This window comes from Oncorhynchus kisutch, linkage group LG5, assembly GCF_002021735.2.
Source record: "Oncorhynchus kisutch isolate 150728-3 linkage group LG5, Okis_V2, whole genome shotgun sequence".
NCBI lineage: Eukaryota > Metazoa > Chordata > Actinopteri > Salmoniformes > Salmonidae > Oncorhynchus > Oncorhynchus kisutch.
Window position 1 is genome coordinate 52,407,016 of NC_034178.2, and position 15,547 is coordinate 52,422,562.

At 41.8% G+C, this 15,547-nt stretch overlaps 1 protein-coding gene across 2 annotated transcripts; it reads left to right on the forward strand.

The window, feature by feature from the left end:
* The first annotated feature begins 3,491 nt into the window (after positions 1 to 3,491).
* On the forward strand, positions 3,492 to 14,475 carry LOC109891225 (LETM1 domain-containing protein 1). 2 transcript variants are annotated; one of them, XM_020483601.2, is made up of 9 exons: positions 3,492 to 3,687; positions 4,962 to 5,095; positions 5,435 to 5,550; positions 5,828 to 5,910; positions 6,114 to 6,300; positions 6,761 to 6,862; positions 7,250 to 7,402; positions 7,833 to 7,929; positions 13,587 to 14,475. In XM_020483601.2, the coding sequence occupies exons 1-9, from the start codon at positions 3,566 to 3,568 to the stop codon at positions 13,649 to 13,651; spliced, it is 1,059 nt and encodes a 352-aa protein (XP_020339190.1). In that variant the 5' UTR covers positions 3,492 to 3,565; the 3' UTR covers positions 13,652 to 14,475. The 2 variants fall into 2 exon arrangements, with proteins under 2 accessions (XP_020339190.1, XP_031681220.1); XM_031825360.1 differs by having other exon boundaries at positions 3,633 to 3,753.
* Positions 14,476 to 15,547: the final 1,072 nt, after the last annotated feature.

The following is a 15,547-nucleotide window of genomic DNA, read 5'->3' on the forward strand; positions in this document are numbered from 1 at the left end:
TCTTCCCTGTCCCTGCTGAAGAAAAGCAGGCCCAAACCATGATGCTGCCACCACCATGTTTGACAGTGGGGATGTGGTGTTCAGGGTGATGAGCTGTGTTGCTTTTACGCCAAACATAACGTTTTGCATTGTTGCCAAAAGTTCAATTTTGGTTTCATCTGACCAGAGCACCTTCTTCCACATGTTTGGTGTGTCTCCCAGGTGGCTTGTGGCAAACTTTAAACACTTTTTATGGATATCTTTAAGAAATGGCTTTCTTCTTGCCACTCTTCCATAAAGGCCAGATTTGTGCAATATACGACTGATTGTTGTCCTATGGACAGAGTCTCCCGCCTCAGCTGTAGATCTCTGCAGTTCATCCAGAGTGATCATGGGCCTCTTGGCTGCATCTCTGATCAGTCTTCTCCTTGTATGAGCTGAAAGTTTAGAGGGACGGCCAGGTCTTGGTAGATTTGCAGTGGTCTGATACTCCTTCCATTTCAATATTATCGCTTGCACAGTGCTCCTTGGGATGTTTAAAGCTTGGGAAATCTTTTTGTATCCAAATCCGGCTTTAAAATTCTTCACAACAGTATCTCGGACCTGCCTGGTGTGTTCCTTGTTCTTTATGATGCTCTCTGCGCTTTTAACGGACCTCTGAGACTATCACAGTGCAGGTGCATTTATACGGAGACTTGATTACACACAGGTGGATTGTATTTATCATCATTAGTCATTTAGGTCAACATTGGATAATTCAGAGATCCTCACTGAACTTCTGGAGAGAGTTTGCTGCACTGAGAGTAAAGGGGCTGAAAAATTTTGCACGCCCAATTTTTCAGTTTTGGATTTGTTAAAAAAGTTTGAAATATCCAATAAATGTCGTTCCACTTCATGATTGTGTCCCACTTGTTGTTGATTCTTCACAAAAAAATACAGTTTTATATCTTTATGTTTGAAGCCTGAAATTTGGCAAAAGGTCGCAAAGTTCAAGGGGGCCGAATACTTTCGCAAGGCACTGTATTTGTTCTGCATTTTGTTGTAGACAATTCCAGCTAATACTAGCTAGCAACTTACTGTGTCTGGTGGGGGGGTTCATATATTTTGTGCAGAGTTGGATGGTGAGCTGTGCATTGCATGACGTGCAATTTTGTGCTGTTGCTATCATAATAAAGCTCCATGACTGGTGCTACAAGTTGGAGCTCCTGTCGATGATTGATTGTACACAACGCAAGAAGAGTACTGTTACAGAAAGCTTTGACTATGTACAGACTCAATGAGCATAGCCTTGCTATTGAGAAAGGCCGCCGTAGGCAGACCAGGCTCTCATTAGAAGACAGGCTATGTGCACACTGCCCACAACATGAGGTGGAAACTGAGCTGCATTTCCTAAACTCCTGCCAAATGTATGGCCAATTAGAGAAGCATACAGTGGGGCAAAAAAGTATTTAGTCAGCCACCAATTGTGCAAGTTCTCCCACTTAAAAAGATGAGAGAGGCCTGTAATTTTCATCATAGGTACACTTCAACTATGACAGACAAAATGAGGGGGAAAAATCCAGAAAATCACATTGTAGGATTTTTTATGAATTTATTTGCAAATGATGGTGGAAAATAAGTATTTGGCTCTCACAGACCTGTAACTTCTTTAAGAGGCTACTCTGTCCTCCACTCATTACCTGTATAAATGGCACCTGTTTGAACTTGTTATCAGTATAAAAGACACCTGTCCACAACCTCAAACAGTCACACTCCAAACTCCACTATGGCCAAGACCAAAGAGCTGTCAAAGGACACCAGAAACAAAATTGTAGACCTGCACCAGGCTGGGAAGACTGAATCTGCAATAGGTAAGCAGCTTGGTTTGAAGAAATCAACTGTGGGAGAATTATTAGGAAATGGAAGACAGACAAGACCACTGATAATCTCCCTCGATCTGGGGCTCCACGCAATATCTCACCCCGTGGGGTCAAAATGATCACAAGAACGGTGAGCAAAAATCCCAGAACCACACGGTGGGACCTAGTGAATGACCTGCAGAGAGCAGGACCAAAGTAACAAAGCCTACCATCAGTAACACACTACGCCGCCAGGGACTCAAATCCTGCAGTGCCAGACGTGTCCCCCTGCTTAAGCCAGTACATGTCCAGGCCCGTCTGAAGTTTGCTAGAGAGCATTTGGATGATCCAGAAGAAGATTGGGAGAATGTCATATGGTCAGGTGAAACCAAAATATAACTTTTTGGTAAAAACTCAACTCGTTGTGTTTGGAGGACAAAGAATGCTGAGTTGCATCCAAAGAACACCATATCTACTGTGAAGCATGGGGGTGGAAACATCATGCTTTGGGGCTGTTTTTCTGCAAAGGGACCAGGACGAATGATCCGTGTAAAGGAAAGAATGAATGGGGCCATGTATCGTGAGATTTTGAGAGAAAACCTCCTTCCATCAGCAAGGGCATTGAAGATGAAACGTGGCTGGGTCTTTCAGCATGACAATGATCCCAAACACACCGCTCTGGCAACGAAGGAGTGGCTTCGTAAGAAGCATTTCAAGGTCCTGGAGTGGCCTAGCCAGTCTCCAGATCTCAACCCCATAGAGAATCTTTGGAGGGAGTTGAAAGTCCGTGTTGCCTAGCAACAGCCCCAAAACATCACTGCTCTAGAGGAGATCTGCATTGAGGAATGGGCCAAAATACCAGCAACAGTGTGTGAAAACCTTGTGAAGACTTACAGAAACAGTTTGACCTCTGTCATTGTCAACAAAGGGTATATAACAAAGTATTGAGATAAACTTTTGTTATTGACCAAATACTTATTTTCCACCATATTTTGCAAATAAAGTCATTAAAAATCCTACAATGTGATTTTCTGGATTTTTTTTTCTCATTTTGTCGGTCATAGTTGAAGTGTACCTATGATGAAAATGACAGGCCTCTCTCATCTTTTTAAGTGGGAGAACTTGCACAATTGGTGGCTGACTAAATAATTTTTTGCCCCACTGTATTTCCCTCAGATTACACAGATCCACAAAGAGTTGGAAAACAAAAAAGATTTTGGTAAACTCCCATATCTACTGGGTGAAATACCAGTGTGCCATCACAGCAGCAGGATGTGTGACCTGTTGCTACAAGAAAAGGGCAACCAGTGAAGAACAAACACCATTGTAAATACAACCCATATTTATGTTTATTTATTTTCCCTTTTGTACTTTAACCATTTGCACATCATTACAACACTGTATTTAAACATAATATGACATTTGAAATGTCTTTATTCGTTTGGAACTTCTGAGTGTGTAATGTTTACTGTTCATTTTTATTGGTTGTTTCACTGTTGTATATTATCTACTATCTACTTCACTTGCTTTGGCAATGTTAACATGTTTCCCATGCCAATAAAGCGCCTTGAAATGAATTAAAGCCTTCCCAATGAAGACAATCACTTTTGAATGGCGAAACACTGAATCCTACTAATTACAACACGCGCGTAAATACTGTACTTTTGAGTCGACCGGGAGGCCGATGCAAAACACGCCTATTGACGCACTCACGCCTTATTGACGCACTCTGCAGTGTAAAAACCACCATGGCGCTGTGCAAGAGAGGGGTCCAATGCTGTGTTACAACGATAATACGATGCAGTTATCCATTTCAAGGGATCTCAACCGTGTCGACATACACTCCAATATTAGCCTACTCAAGATTAAGGTACTGAATAACGCGAATGTCACTGGAAGATGGAGAGTAGCTAGCCTACTCGAAATGCTTTTGTCGGTAATTGTCGTTGGTTATTCTCTCTGGTCCTTCCAACTAGAGCTAACGGTGATCATTCTAATGTTGCAAGCACGCGAAATAAATAATGTCGCTAACAGCGTTGGCATGCAGCCTTCTCGTCAGTTTCTGGTGGTCGGTACTAACGTTAGCTTCTATAGCCACAAAGGCATAAACTCTGGTCTTTTATATCTAATTAAATGAATGTTAAACCTAACCTTAACCACACTAACTTTATGGCTAAGCCTAACCGTATTGAGACAAAATAAATACATTATTTTTGATGTGCTCATTTAGTTTTTGTGTATGAAATCTGACTGCCTATAGGAGCTAACGTAGTGGAAACCATTTTGGTAAGCGGGGGACGCGGCGCCTCGCCATGGAGGTAGAGAGAACATTTTCTGCAATTCTATTCATTTTTCCATGGGGCAGAGTGAACATTTTGCGGTTTTAAAGTACATTTCCTGTAATTTTACACATTTTGCCATGGGAAAAAATGTAAAGCTAATTTCCTGCTTTCTACACGGTTTTCCATGACTTATGCCATGTTATTATGATATGTGATTTTAAAGTGACTAACAAAATCGATTGCTAGGTAAGTTAGTCTAGCCAGCTATCTATAAAATGTCAGCTGACATGGGCTAATTGAGTGACTAACAAGCAGAACGGGCAGTTATGCCACTTATGCCTGAGAACGGCACTGTTTAAACGGTGACAATGTAACCACATTTTGTGATTTTAAAAAAGAAAAATTCCCCCGGCGGCAGGTGCACGTGAAAGAGCAAAGACCACTGTCAGTCAGCAAAGTCATCATATTTCACAACATATAACCACACCCAAAGTGTTAATCCTTTCCCTGATTTTTAGGTGACATTTGTGGGTTAAATCAGTGTCCAGGGATTGAAAGTAAGCCTGCAATCCTCCTGCAGGCTAGCACATTATGCTGCATCCAGAGGTTAAGCAGACTATTGTCAACAGAAATCTATTACATTCCCACTGAAACCTTTATAGGCTTAGGTGTCCCAAACTAAACTCTTCCCTGTCCTCATATAAAACATCACATGGGATATATACAAAAACATAATCTTGAAACACAGAACCAAATTATTTTATGAACACTGGGATGATGGGGGGAGAGACTAACAAAAACACAATGTCACAAGGTATTTTTAATGTAATTTGTCTCTAAATCTGATATCCCTCTCTCACAGTGTATTATCCTGCAGGCACTACTCGTTATCTCAGGGCAGACTAGGCATATTTCAGAGAGCCAGTGAGAGGTATGAGAAATTCCTTGAACATCGATTCCCCCGCCTCTACATCCTTTATACCACCTTTGTGAAAGGTAAGTACCCCCTAACCAAAATGACACCCTCTAATGCCTAACTGACAACTTCTCATGGGCAGCTCCAGGGAGGGGTTTGATGGTGCTGAAGCCCCTTCAAAAACAGGCTTAGCACCCCCAAGAAATAATGTATTATTACTTGCATGCATAGGTTGCAAGCAACCCTACGCAACAACCAAGCTACCTCAGTGCAACTTCTCCATAGACTGTATACAGCTGTAACATTTTCCATTTGGAATTGGATAGCCCCTTTCCCTCTAGATTGTGCTGCCCAAAGTGTATGTGTTTTTCTTTGAGGCAATACCATGAAGCATTTTTGCAATGTGTTTATGTGTTCAGGATTTCGGCTCATGGTACACGATGTGAGGGAAACGAAGAGGATAAGGATGAAAATGCTCACTCAAGATGTTTCACTCAAAGAACTGCCCTACCGTGAGATGGAGACCATCATTCTGGTCAGTGAGTCACACTTTGCAGTTCCACCCTGGCAGCCATACATTTTGTGTAGTAGACACATTGACTGTGTCCCAAATGGCACTGTATCCCCTTCATAGTGCACTACTTTTGACTAGGGCCTCCAGTCAAAAGTAGTTCACTATAGGAAATGCAGTGCCATTTGGGATGCACATATCATAGAGGCAGTTTATGACTGTCATAAACTCTACAGCAGAGAACTTGATGAAATATTCAAATGTAATGCTCTCTTTGTCTGTACCTCTCTTTTCCTTGCAGTTTCGCAAAGACATGATAAAAGCCATTCCCCTGGTGATAATATCTATCCCGCCTTTTGCCATCATTTTGGTTTTCACTCTTATGTGAGTTGTTGTGAATCAACCAACCTGATATTGACTATCATTTGCTAACAGTTTTAAGAGTGATTGAAAAGAGTGCAAATTAAGTAAATTTTAGGGGAGTCGTGCATGCTTCCAAAATGCCTTTTTTGGGAGGGGTATTAAATGAATGGTGAATGATGGGTTACCTCCAACCTCTAATCTGATATGTGTCCCCTCCTTGGTAGGTGCCTGTTCCCTAGGCAGCTCCTGATTCGTCACCTGTGGACTCCGCAGCAGCAGCAGGACTTCCAGAGATTGTACCACGAGCAGAGATGCCGACACCGTGAGAACATCCTGAAGGGTGTGGCCTGGTCAATACCTCACATCAAAGAGTGGACCCTCCGCAGCCATCTGCTTACTCTTATCAGCAAGGTTAATAATTTAGCTCTTTAAACTCTGATCATGTTTGTTAATTGAACACGGACATTTCAAACAGTTGCCATGCATTTATTTTATTCTAGGCCTATACTGTAGGTAACGATTCATCACAATTTTGAAATGCATAACCAGACTGTCAGTGTATGTAAATATTACAGATCATCTAAGGGTTATCCCAGCTATACAATTCTGTGTTTACTAGTTATCATTACATAGATGATCAGTGAGAAATTGTGTTAATGGCTAAAGGGAAAGGTCCACACCCATATCATGCTAATAATACAGTGTGATAACTTCCCACACCGGCAATTGGTTGAGGCCTTTTGTGTTATGAGAGTACAAGACTGTAAGTAGGTGTTTTTTGTGTGGAGAGTGCAGTTGAACCTGTCCTGCCTGGTCCAGTTGGTGTGTATCTGCAGAATGGGAGGGGTGATTTGAAATGTTTGTTATGCAGGTGCAGAGTGGGGCTCACCCCAGTGTGAAAGACATCAGTGCAGCGAGAGGCGTGTTTTCCGGACAACCACTGGGATTAACAGGCATGGACTCTGGTCACATGGTAAGGATTTTTGTGTTTATTTCAGAGTGGGCCTCTGCTTGTAAAGAGCATTGCGTTTCATATTGTTATGCAATTGTGTTTCATAAGAAACTTGGAGAGAGCAGATTAGGAGGGTGAGGGTCATCCCAGTATAAAAATAGTTTATTTTCATCTGTGATTGGTCTTAGGTTTCACAATATGCTTCAGGTTATTTTAACTCTTTTTGATTCGTTTGGGGATTCAATTCACATAGATGATTCATCTGACAGGTGTCTTTCTCACTCTCTCCCCATTTATTCCTCTCTACACTTCCCTTTCTTTCCTGGTCTTTATTTTTCCCCATGCTTCCATTTCTTTCCCCCTTCCTATATTCTTATCCTCTTCTAATTCCATTGTTCCCTCTCTTAGAGGCTGCTGTGCTCCCACCTCTTGCTGAACCCCTGGCTCCCTGGGTTCCTGCTCCGGCGACGGCTGAGGGCCAAAGCCCTGGACCTGCTTTACTTGGATCAGGCTCTAGACACACTGGGACAGGGCCAACTCACTGACGCAGAGATTAGAGAGGTCAGGTTCCCCACAACCCCTCCATATAATCCCATCTCAAGACTGCCATTTATAGATCTAAATAAAGTCAATACGGTACTCCGTCTATACAAATGGGTTGAAATGGAATAGCAAGTGATAATCGTAGAAGTCAGGGGTCTCAACACTGTCATTTTTAGATATAAATCAATTAGCAAATGCCTTTACACAAAGCAGAATTTGTATTCAGTAGATGTGTCCGATGCAGTAAGCAAACCTACAACTCGGGTGTAGCACTATAATCTAAAAAAGAGAGCAGTTGGAACTGCTAGCTGATGCTCCAGTGTATGGTTTATGGCATAAAAATAAACATACATTATAATCTTTGGTAAATCAGAATTACAAATTTACAAGGGAAATGTTGTATCTTAAGCGTGATGCACTACTTCTCTTCCTCACTCCACTTCCCCAGGCCTGCTATCTGCGGGGTCTCAATCCCAGTAGCCTCACCACTAGCCAGTGTCGAGAGTGGCTCCTCCAGTGGCTTCAGCTGTCTACCCAGCTCACAGGTCTGACACATTTTACTTACAGACAGACTTGGGTTCAAATACTATTTTAAATAATTTCATATATTTTGGGTTCTCAATTGAGCTTGCCTGCTGCGGTGGAACCAATAGAATTGTCGCTAAAGTGCAAACCCCTGCCGTGGCACTCAAGGCGGGCTAAAGCAATCACTCAAATATATTTGAAAGACTTCAAAAAGTATTCGAATCCAGATCTGTTTTACACACCGGGGATTGCTTGCTGTCGTATTTATGACAGCTTGGTTCACAATGCCAGTTTGCTCTATACACTCTATTTTTATCATGGCACATCCTGGCTTTCACAGTGCACCTGCTATACAGCATTATGCTATTGACCTGGGCCCGGTTTCCCGATAGCGATGGAACCTAGGCCTACGAGGGTTTTAACGAAGCATCGTTCCTACAACAGCTGAAGATTTAACAGGCGTTTCCCAAAACACTGTGCAGAAAGAGCGTTGGTTGGAGCATGTGTCGATACTGATAGGATCGAAAGACAGTGCTTCTCTCAGACCAGCTTTCTCCATTAAACTCTAACCTTAACATGGCAATTATTCCACAATAAAGATGGCAGATCAGCTCCTAAAGAGAGACCACTTATATGGTTGCAAATATTGAGGCAGCTTATTTTTATGCTTGCCCTGTAATAATGTACTATATCACAGATTTGGCACATCATTGCGCACATTTTGTTACACACTTAAAAAAAAAATGGTGTAGCCTACAATTTGCGTAATAGAACTCAAGTGACTGAACATTATATTGATTTCAATATGACTGAAATATATTGGCCTATGTAGCCTATACTGTATCTTTTAATGCAGTCGTTTTGATTTGAAGCATCTTTTTAATCAAGAATATATCAAGAATATATAAATATTTGGATGAGCAATGTCGGAGCAGCATAGACTAAGATACAGTATATACATATGAGATGATTAATGCAAAATATGTAAACATTTATTAAAGTGGCCAGTGAATTCAAATCTGAATATAGGGCAGCAGCCTCTAAGGTGCTACTGATGACTGTTTAACAGTCTGATGGCCTTGAGATAGAAGATGTTTTTCAGTCGCTCTGTCCCAGCTTTGATAACCTCGCCTTCTGGATGATAGCAGGGTGAACAGGCAGTGGCTTGGGTGGTTGTTGTCCTTGATTTTTTTTGGCCTTCCTGTGACATTGGGTGCTGTAGGTGTCCTGGAGGGCAGGTAGTTTGCCCCCCGGTGATGTGTTGGGCAGACCGCACCACCCTCTGGAGAGCCCTACGGTTGCAGGCGGTGCAGTACCAGGCGGCGATACAGCTCGACAGGATGCTCTCAATTGTGCATCTGTAAAGGTTTAAGGGTTTTAACCTCTCTAGGGTATGTGAGACGGTAGCGTCCCACCTGGCCAACATCCAGTGAAATTGCAGAGCGCAAAATTCATAAATACTAAATTCAAATATTTAACATTCTTGAAAATGTGTTATACATCAAAATAAAGCTTAACTTATTGTTAATCCAGCCGCTGTGTCAGATTTCAAAAGGGCTTTACGGTGAAAGCAAACCATGCGATTATCTGAGGACAGCACCCCGCATACAAACACATGAAAATCATATTTCAACTAGGCAGGTGCGACACAAATGTCAGAAATGGCGATATAAAAAAATGCCTTACCTTTGATATTCTTCTGTTGGCACTCAAAGGTCCCAGTTACATCACAAATGGTCCTTTTGTTCAATAATGTCCTTCTTTATATCCATAAACTCAGTTTAGCTGGTGCGCTTCAGTCAATAATCCACTGTTTCCCTCCATCAAAATGCATACAAAATGAATCCCAAACATTATTAAAACTTTTCCAAACAAGTCAAACAACGTTTATAATCAAATCTTAGGGATCCTAATATGCAAAAAAAACGATAAAATTGAAGACAGAGAATAGTATGTTCATTACCAGAGATAAATAAGAAAGAACGCGCTTTCCTCCACGCGCTTGGAAATACTACAGCCAAAATGGGAGCCACCTAGAAAAACTACAATTTCTGGGTCACTTTTCCAAAAACCAGCCTGAAACTCTTTCTAAAGACTGACATCTCGTGGAAGCCCTAGGAACTACAATTTCGGAGGACTTGGGCTTATAATTATAGTACTAACCATTGAAAATATGAAAACAGTAGTAAGCTGAATTTGTTCTTGTTTTTTGGGGGGATGGTTTGTCCTCGGGGTTTCGCCTGCCAAATCAGTTCTGTTATACTCACAGACATAATTTTAACAGTTTTAGTGTTTTCTAAAGTTTCTATCTAAATCTACCAATTATATGCATATCCTAGCTTCTGGGCCTGAGTAACAGGCAGTTTACTTTGGGCACGCTTTTCATCTGGATGTCAAAATACTGCCCCCTACCCCAGAGAGGTTAACTTCTTTGGGAACGGGGGGCAGTATTGAGTAGCTTGGATGAATAAGGTGCCCAGAGTAAACTACCTGTTACTCAGGCCCAGAAGCTAGAATATGCATATAATTAGTCGATTTGGATAGAAAACACTCGAAAGTTTCCAAAACTGTTAAAATAATGTCTGAGTATAACAGAACTCATATGGCAGGCAAAAACCTGAGAAAAATCCAACTAGGAAGTGGGAAATCTGAGGTTTGTAGTTTTTCAAGTGGTTGCCTATCCAGTTTAAATGGGGTCCGATTGCACTTCCTAAGGCTTCCAGTAGATGTCAACAGTCTTTAGAACATTGTTTCAGGCTTCTATTGTGAAAGGGGAGCGAATAAGAGCTGTTTCAACAAGTGGTCAGGCTGAAAGCCTTTAGTTTAGTCTTGCGCGTGGCCGTGAGCACGACGGTCGTTCCTTTTTCTTTCTAATGACAACTGAATTGTCCGGTTGGAATATTATGGAAGATTTATGATAAAAACATCCTAAAGCTTGATTATATACATTGTTTGACATGTTTCTACGAACTTTAATGGAACTTTTTTCACTTTTCTTCTGGACTTAGTGCCCGTGCTTTGTGCATTTGGATTAGTGAACTAAATGCGCAAACAAAAAGGAGGTATTTGGACATAAAGATGGACTTTATCGAACAAAACAAACATTTATTGTGGAACTGGGATTCCAGGGAGTGCATTCCGATGATCATCAAAGGTAAGTGAATATTTATAATGCTATTTCTGACTTTTGACTCCACAACTTGGTCGGGTATCTGTATGTCTTGTTTATGTGGCTGAGCGCTGTACTCAGATTATCGCATGGTAAAGCTTTTTTGAAATCTGACACAGCAGTTGTATTAAGGAGAAGTTTATCTTTAAGTGCCAGGCCAAATTTCTTCAGCCTCCTGAGGTTGAAGAGACGCTGTTGTTCCTTCACCACACTGTCTGTGTGGGTGGATCATTTCAGTTTGTCAGTGATGTATACGCCGAGGAACCTGAAGCTTTCCACCTTCTCCACTGTGGTCCCGTTGATATGGATGGGGGTGCTCCCTCTGCTGTTTCCTGAAGTCCATGATCGGCTCATTGGTTTTGTTGACATTGAGTGAGAGGTTATTTTCCTGGCACTACACTCCCAGGGCCGTCACCACCTCCCCGTAGGCTGTGTCGTCATTGTTGGTAATCAGACCTACTGTTGTCATCTGCAAACTTGATGATTGTTGGAGGCGTGCGTGGCCACGCAGTCATGGGTGAACACTGAGTACAAGAGGGGGCTGAGCACACACCCTTGTGGGGCACCTGTGTTGAGGATCAGTGAAGTGGAAGTGTTGTTTCCTACCTTCACCACCTGGGGATGGCCTGTCAGGAAGTCCAGGACCCAGTTGCACAGGGCAGGGTTCGACCCAGGGCCCCAAGCTTAATGATGAGCTTGGAGGGTACAATAGTGTTGATTTATAGCTCAGCATTCTTACATGGGTATACCACATGTCCAGATGGGTTGGGCAGGGTACAGTGTGATGGCGATTGCATCGTCTGTGGATCTATTGGGGCGGTAAGCAAATTGAAGTGGGTCTGGGGTGTCAGAGGTGATCCTTGACTAGTCTCAAAGCACTTCATGATGACAGAAGTGAGTGCTACGGGGTGATTTAGTTCAGTTAGCTTTGTTCCTGTACCCAAGAAATCAATGTTGGACATCTTGAAGCATGTGGGGACAGCAGACTGGGATAGGGATAGATTGAATAGGTCCATAAACACAATGGCCAGCAGCCTTGCGAGGGTTAACCTGCTTAAATGTCTTACTCACGTCGGCCACGGAGGAGAGCCCACAGTCCTTGGTAGAGGGCCGTGTCGGTGGCACTGTGTTATCCTCAAAGCGGGCAAAGAAGGTATTTAACTTGTCCGGAAGCAAGACGTCGGTGTCGGCGACGTGGTAATACCTTTGGCATTTGAGGTGTTCTAGGTCGGGTGAACAAAAGGACTTGAGTTCCTGTATGTTATCACAATCACACCATGAGTGGTTAATCATGAAACATACACCCCTGCCCTTCTTCCTGGAGAGATGCATGATGAACTGAGAACCCAAATGATTGTACAGGCTCAGACAGTATATCCTGAGAGAGCCATGTTTCTGTGAAACAGTGTGTTACAATCTGTCTCTCTGGAAGGAAATGCTCACAACTTTATTGTCCAGAGACTGAACATTAGCGAGTAATGTACTCGGGAAGCGGTGGGTTGTCTGCGCACCTCCTAGAAGTCCACTCCAAATACCTCTTCTCTGCCGGTGGTGTTTTGGATCAGCCTCTGGAATCACTTTGTTCGACCCCCCCAGGGCAATTGAACTATCGTAAGTCGTATTCCTGGTTGTAATGCTGGTGAGTTATCACCTCTCTGATATCCAAAAGTTATTCCCGGCTGTACGTAATAACACACAAATTGGGGATAATAATGTAAGCAATGCCACAGAAAAACAGTACTGCAAAGTTGCCTAGGAACTGGAAGCACGGCTGCACGATCTGTCGGCGCCATTTTCACAATTGTTATTTGTTTGTAATAATTTCAAAGACATTGCAACTATGTATTTGTAGGCGACTTCGCTCCAAAGTTATCGGCGGTCACAGAGAGACAAACAGCTTTATTCTATGTTTAGTGGAATCCTTCAGTTTATGAAGTGGTGGGGAATGGCATAAAAAGCATTTAACATTGCACTTAGCTGTTCTACAAGTGGTATAAGGCAGTCTGTAAATAAACCCTTGTTAAGTGTAACTTGAGCAACGATGGTTTTGGGGAAACAGTCGGGATTTAACGATGCTCCTTCAAATTCTAATGATGAACTTAAGTCTAAGATACTTTTGGGAAACTGGGCCCTGGTATTTACAAAACAAATGACATGGTAAATATGGTTATTATATAGTAATTGCAGATATTACAGTCCACAGTTCTTGGGGATTCATGAAAAGACCGTCATTATACCTTTTTATATAATTTCATAGCTACAATGGTGTTGAATGCTTTGAAGTAGCCTATACCAGAAAGTAGCCATTTAATTTCTTTATCACACAAACACCTGAAAGTAAATTTTAAAAGAAATGTTTTAATGTAGTAATAACTTAAGCTTCATTAATATTTAGAAGTGTATACTTCCACAGATGGGGCATGAATGTTAATTATTTATTTTCCAATTGTCACTCATGAGTCTCAGTATTCACTATCCTTGTCTTATGTCTCCTTCTGTGCTTTCTAGAATCAGAGACATCTCTTCTGCTGCACAACATGGTCCTGCTCTCAGTAAACTATCCCAGCTCCTGACCAGAGGAACAAAAGCATGCAGCGGCAACCAGACTTCATTATATTTATTAATTTGCTCTCAGGCAAGAAAGTCTAATGGAACAGCGACAATTGTTTTCTTGGGATAGAAAGGGAAAGAATGATCCAAACTGGTCAATTGTTACCATGTGGAGAATCAATGATTCAGTGCATGGATGACATTGACTTTTACTGTGTTGTATGTCTTAATTCATTCCAGTCAATTGATGTCACACATTTGGTTGCAATCACACGTGTACGTACACACACACACACAACAATAGACGTCACGCATATGTCTTGTGGAATGAATTGGAAAGAGATGCACTGGATAATGTGACTCAAAAGAAGGAGCTCGCACACACTCAAACTTTTATTTGGCATGCAAACATTTCAGTCTACCAACTGGTGTTCAGCATAGAAGTGGGTTCCCAAATATGCCAATGCTGTACCTTGCTCTTCCAAAATGTATAAATGTCCTGTTGTGGGGCTGTATATTGATACTTTCAAGGAGATAGTATGGGACATTTTTATGTGTGGTGTTAATGTAAGTGTTCCTTTTAGGTAACTTCTTGACTTGGTAAGTATGGTGCATTGTAAAATGATAGTCTGTCAGGTCAGAACACCAGTCTGTAAGGCGCATACTTATATAGGCCTACCATAATAAATTTGAGACATTTGTTAAATTTTTTATCTGAATTTATTTGTAACAAGCATACCACTGGAAACCATATTGCAACCAAAAGATGCGGGTGCATATTTAGTTTCACCTAATATAAGGTACATCTAATAAAAAAATAAGCACAGTGTTCATGTGTATGACACTACAAGATCTATAAACCTTTTGTCTGTATCTATGCTCGTCAATCTGTCTACTTCAAACCCTTGATTCAAGAACCAGAGAACAACAATGTATCAAGTTCTGCTCCAAAGCTCAGCAGTGTTTCTTGGGAAAAGGATGCTATAGAGAGCAACAGTAATGGGGGGACAGGTTTGAATATCTTCGACTACCCAAAAGATTGGCATGACTGACAAAATATTGGGGGGACAGGTTTGAATATCTTCGAGTACCCAAAAGAAGGCATGACTGACAAAATATTTTTATAAATTGTATTTCTTAAGAACAGTTGGAGATTGCAGTGGGCCTCAAAAGAACCCAGACAATAGAAGTTTTGTGTTTTGAACTTTAGAGTAGGAGTCATCTCAGGGGTGACGACAGATGTTCAAGTTGAATACCTGAAGAGAATTCACGGTGTGGTTGGTTCCCAGCGTCTGACCCGCTGGGTGAATGGAGAAAAAGACAAGTCAGTCCTGTTGTTTTTTGATAAAGAGCAAATACCTACGCATGTGAAGCTTGGTTATGTAAGAGCTTTCGTCCCCAAACCACTGCAGTGTAAGAATTGTAAAGGATTTGACCATGTTTCAAGTATGTGCATAGGTACAGAGTATACTGAAGAAAGGTGTGTAGAAAGATGAGTGTTGCAATTGTGGTGGGTTTCATGATCCTGAGTTCCTGGAGTGCCCTGTAAGGGTGAAGGAAATTGAGGTGGCAAAAGTTAGATTTGATTGACCGCTCTATGTGAGGCGTTTTAAAATAATTGCGAAAACAAGTGATGCAGCCGGTAGTAAATGTTTGCTTCCAGACAAAAGATACCCTGTGTGTTAAAAAGGTGGATTTTGTTGCGTTCATTGCCACAGTTATAAACTACAGTGCAATTCTCAAAGAAGTTGAAGAAACTAGACATTATTGTGGCTGCAGCAGAAAGGTTTTTGGACTCCAGCACCCCACCAATCAGACCTTTATGGAAGAGTGGCCAGACGGAAGCCACACCTCAGTAAAAGGCACATGACAGCCCACTTGGAGTTTGCCAATAGGCACCTAAAGGACTCTGACCATAA

What these genes read in the sequence shown, in the direction of transcription:
- LOC109891225 (XM_020483601.2), top strand. Translation starts at nt 3,566, where the DNA reads ATGGCGCTGTGCAAGAGAGGGGTCCAATGCTGTGTTACAACGATAATA. An exon ending in TTATACCACCTTTGTGAAAG is followed by an intron (nt 5,096 to 5,434) that starts GTAAGTACCCCC and finishes TTATGTGTTCAG; the next exon opens with GATTTCGGCTCATGGTACAC. An exon ending in AGATGGAGACCATCATTCTG is followed by an intron (nt 5,551 to 5,827) that starts GTCAGTGAGTCA and finishes TTTTCCTTGCAG; the next exon opens with TTTCGCAAAGACATGATAAA.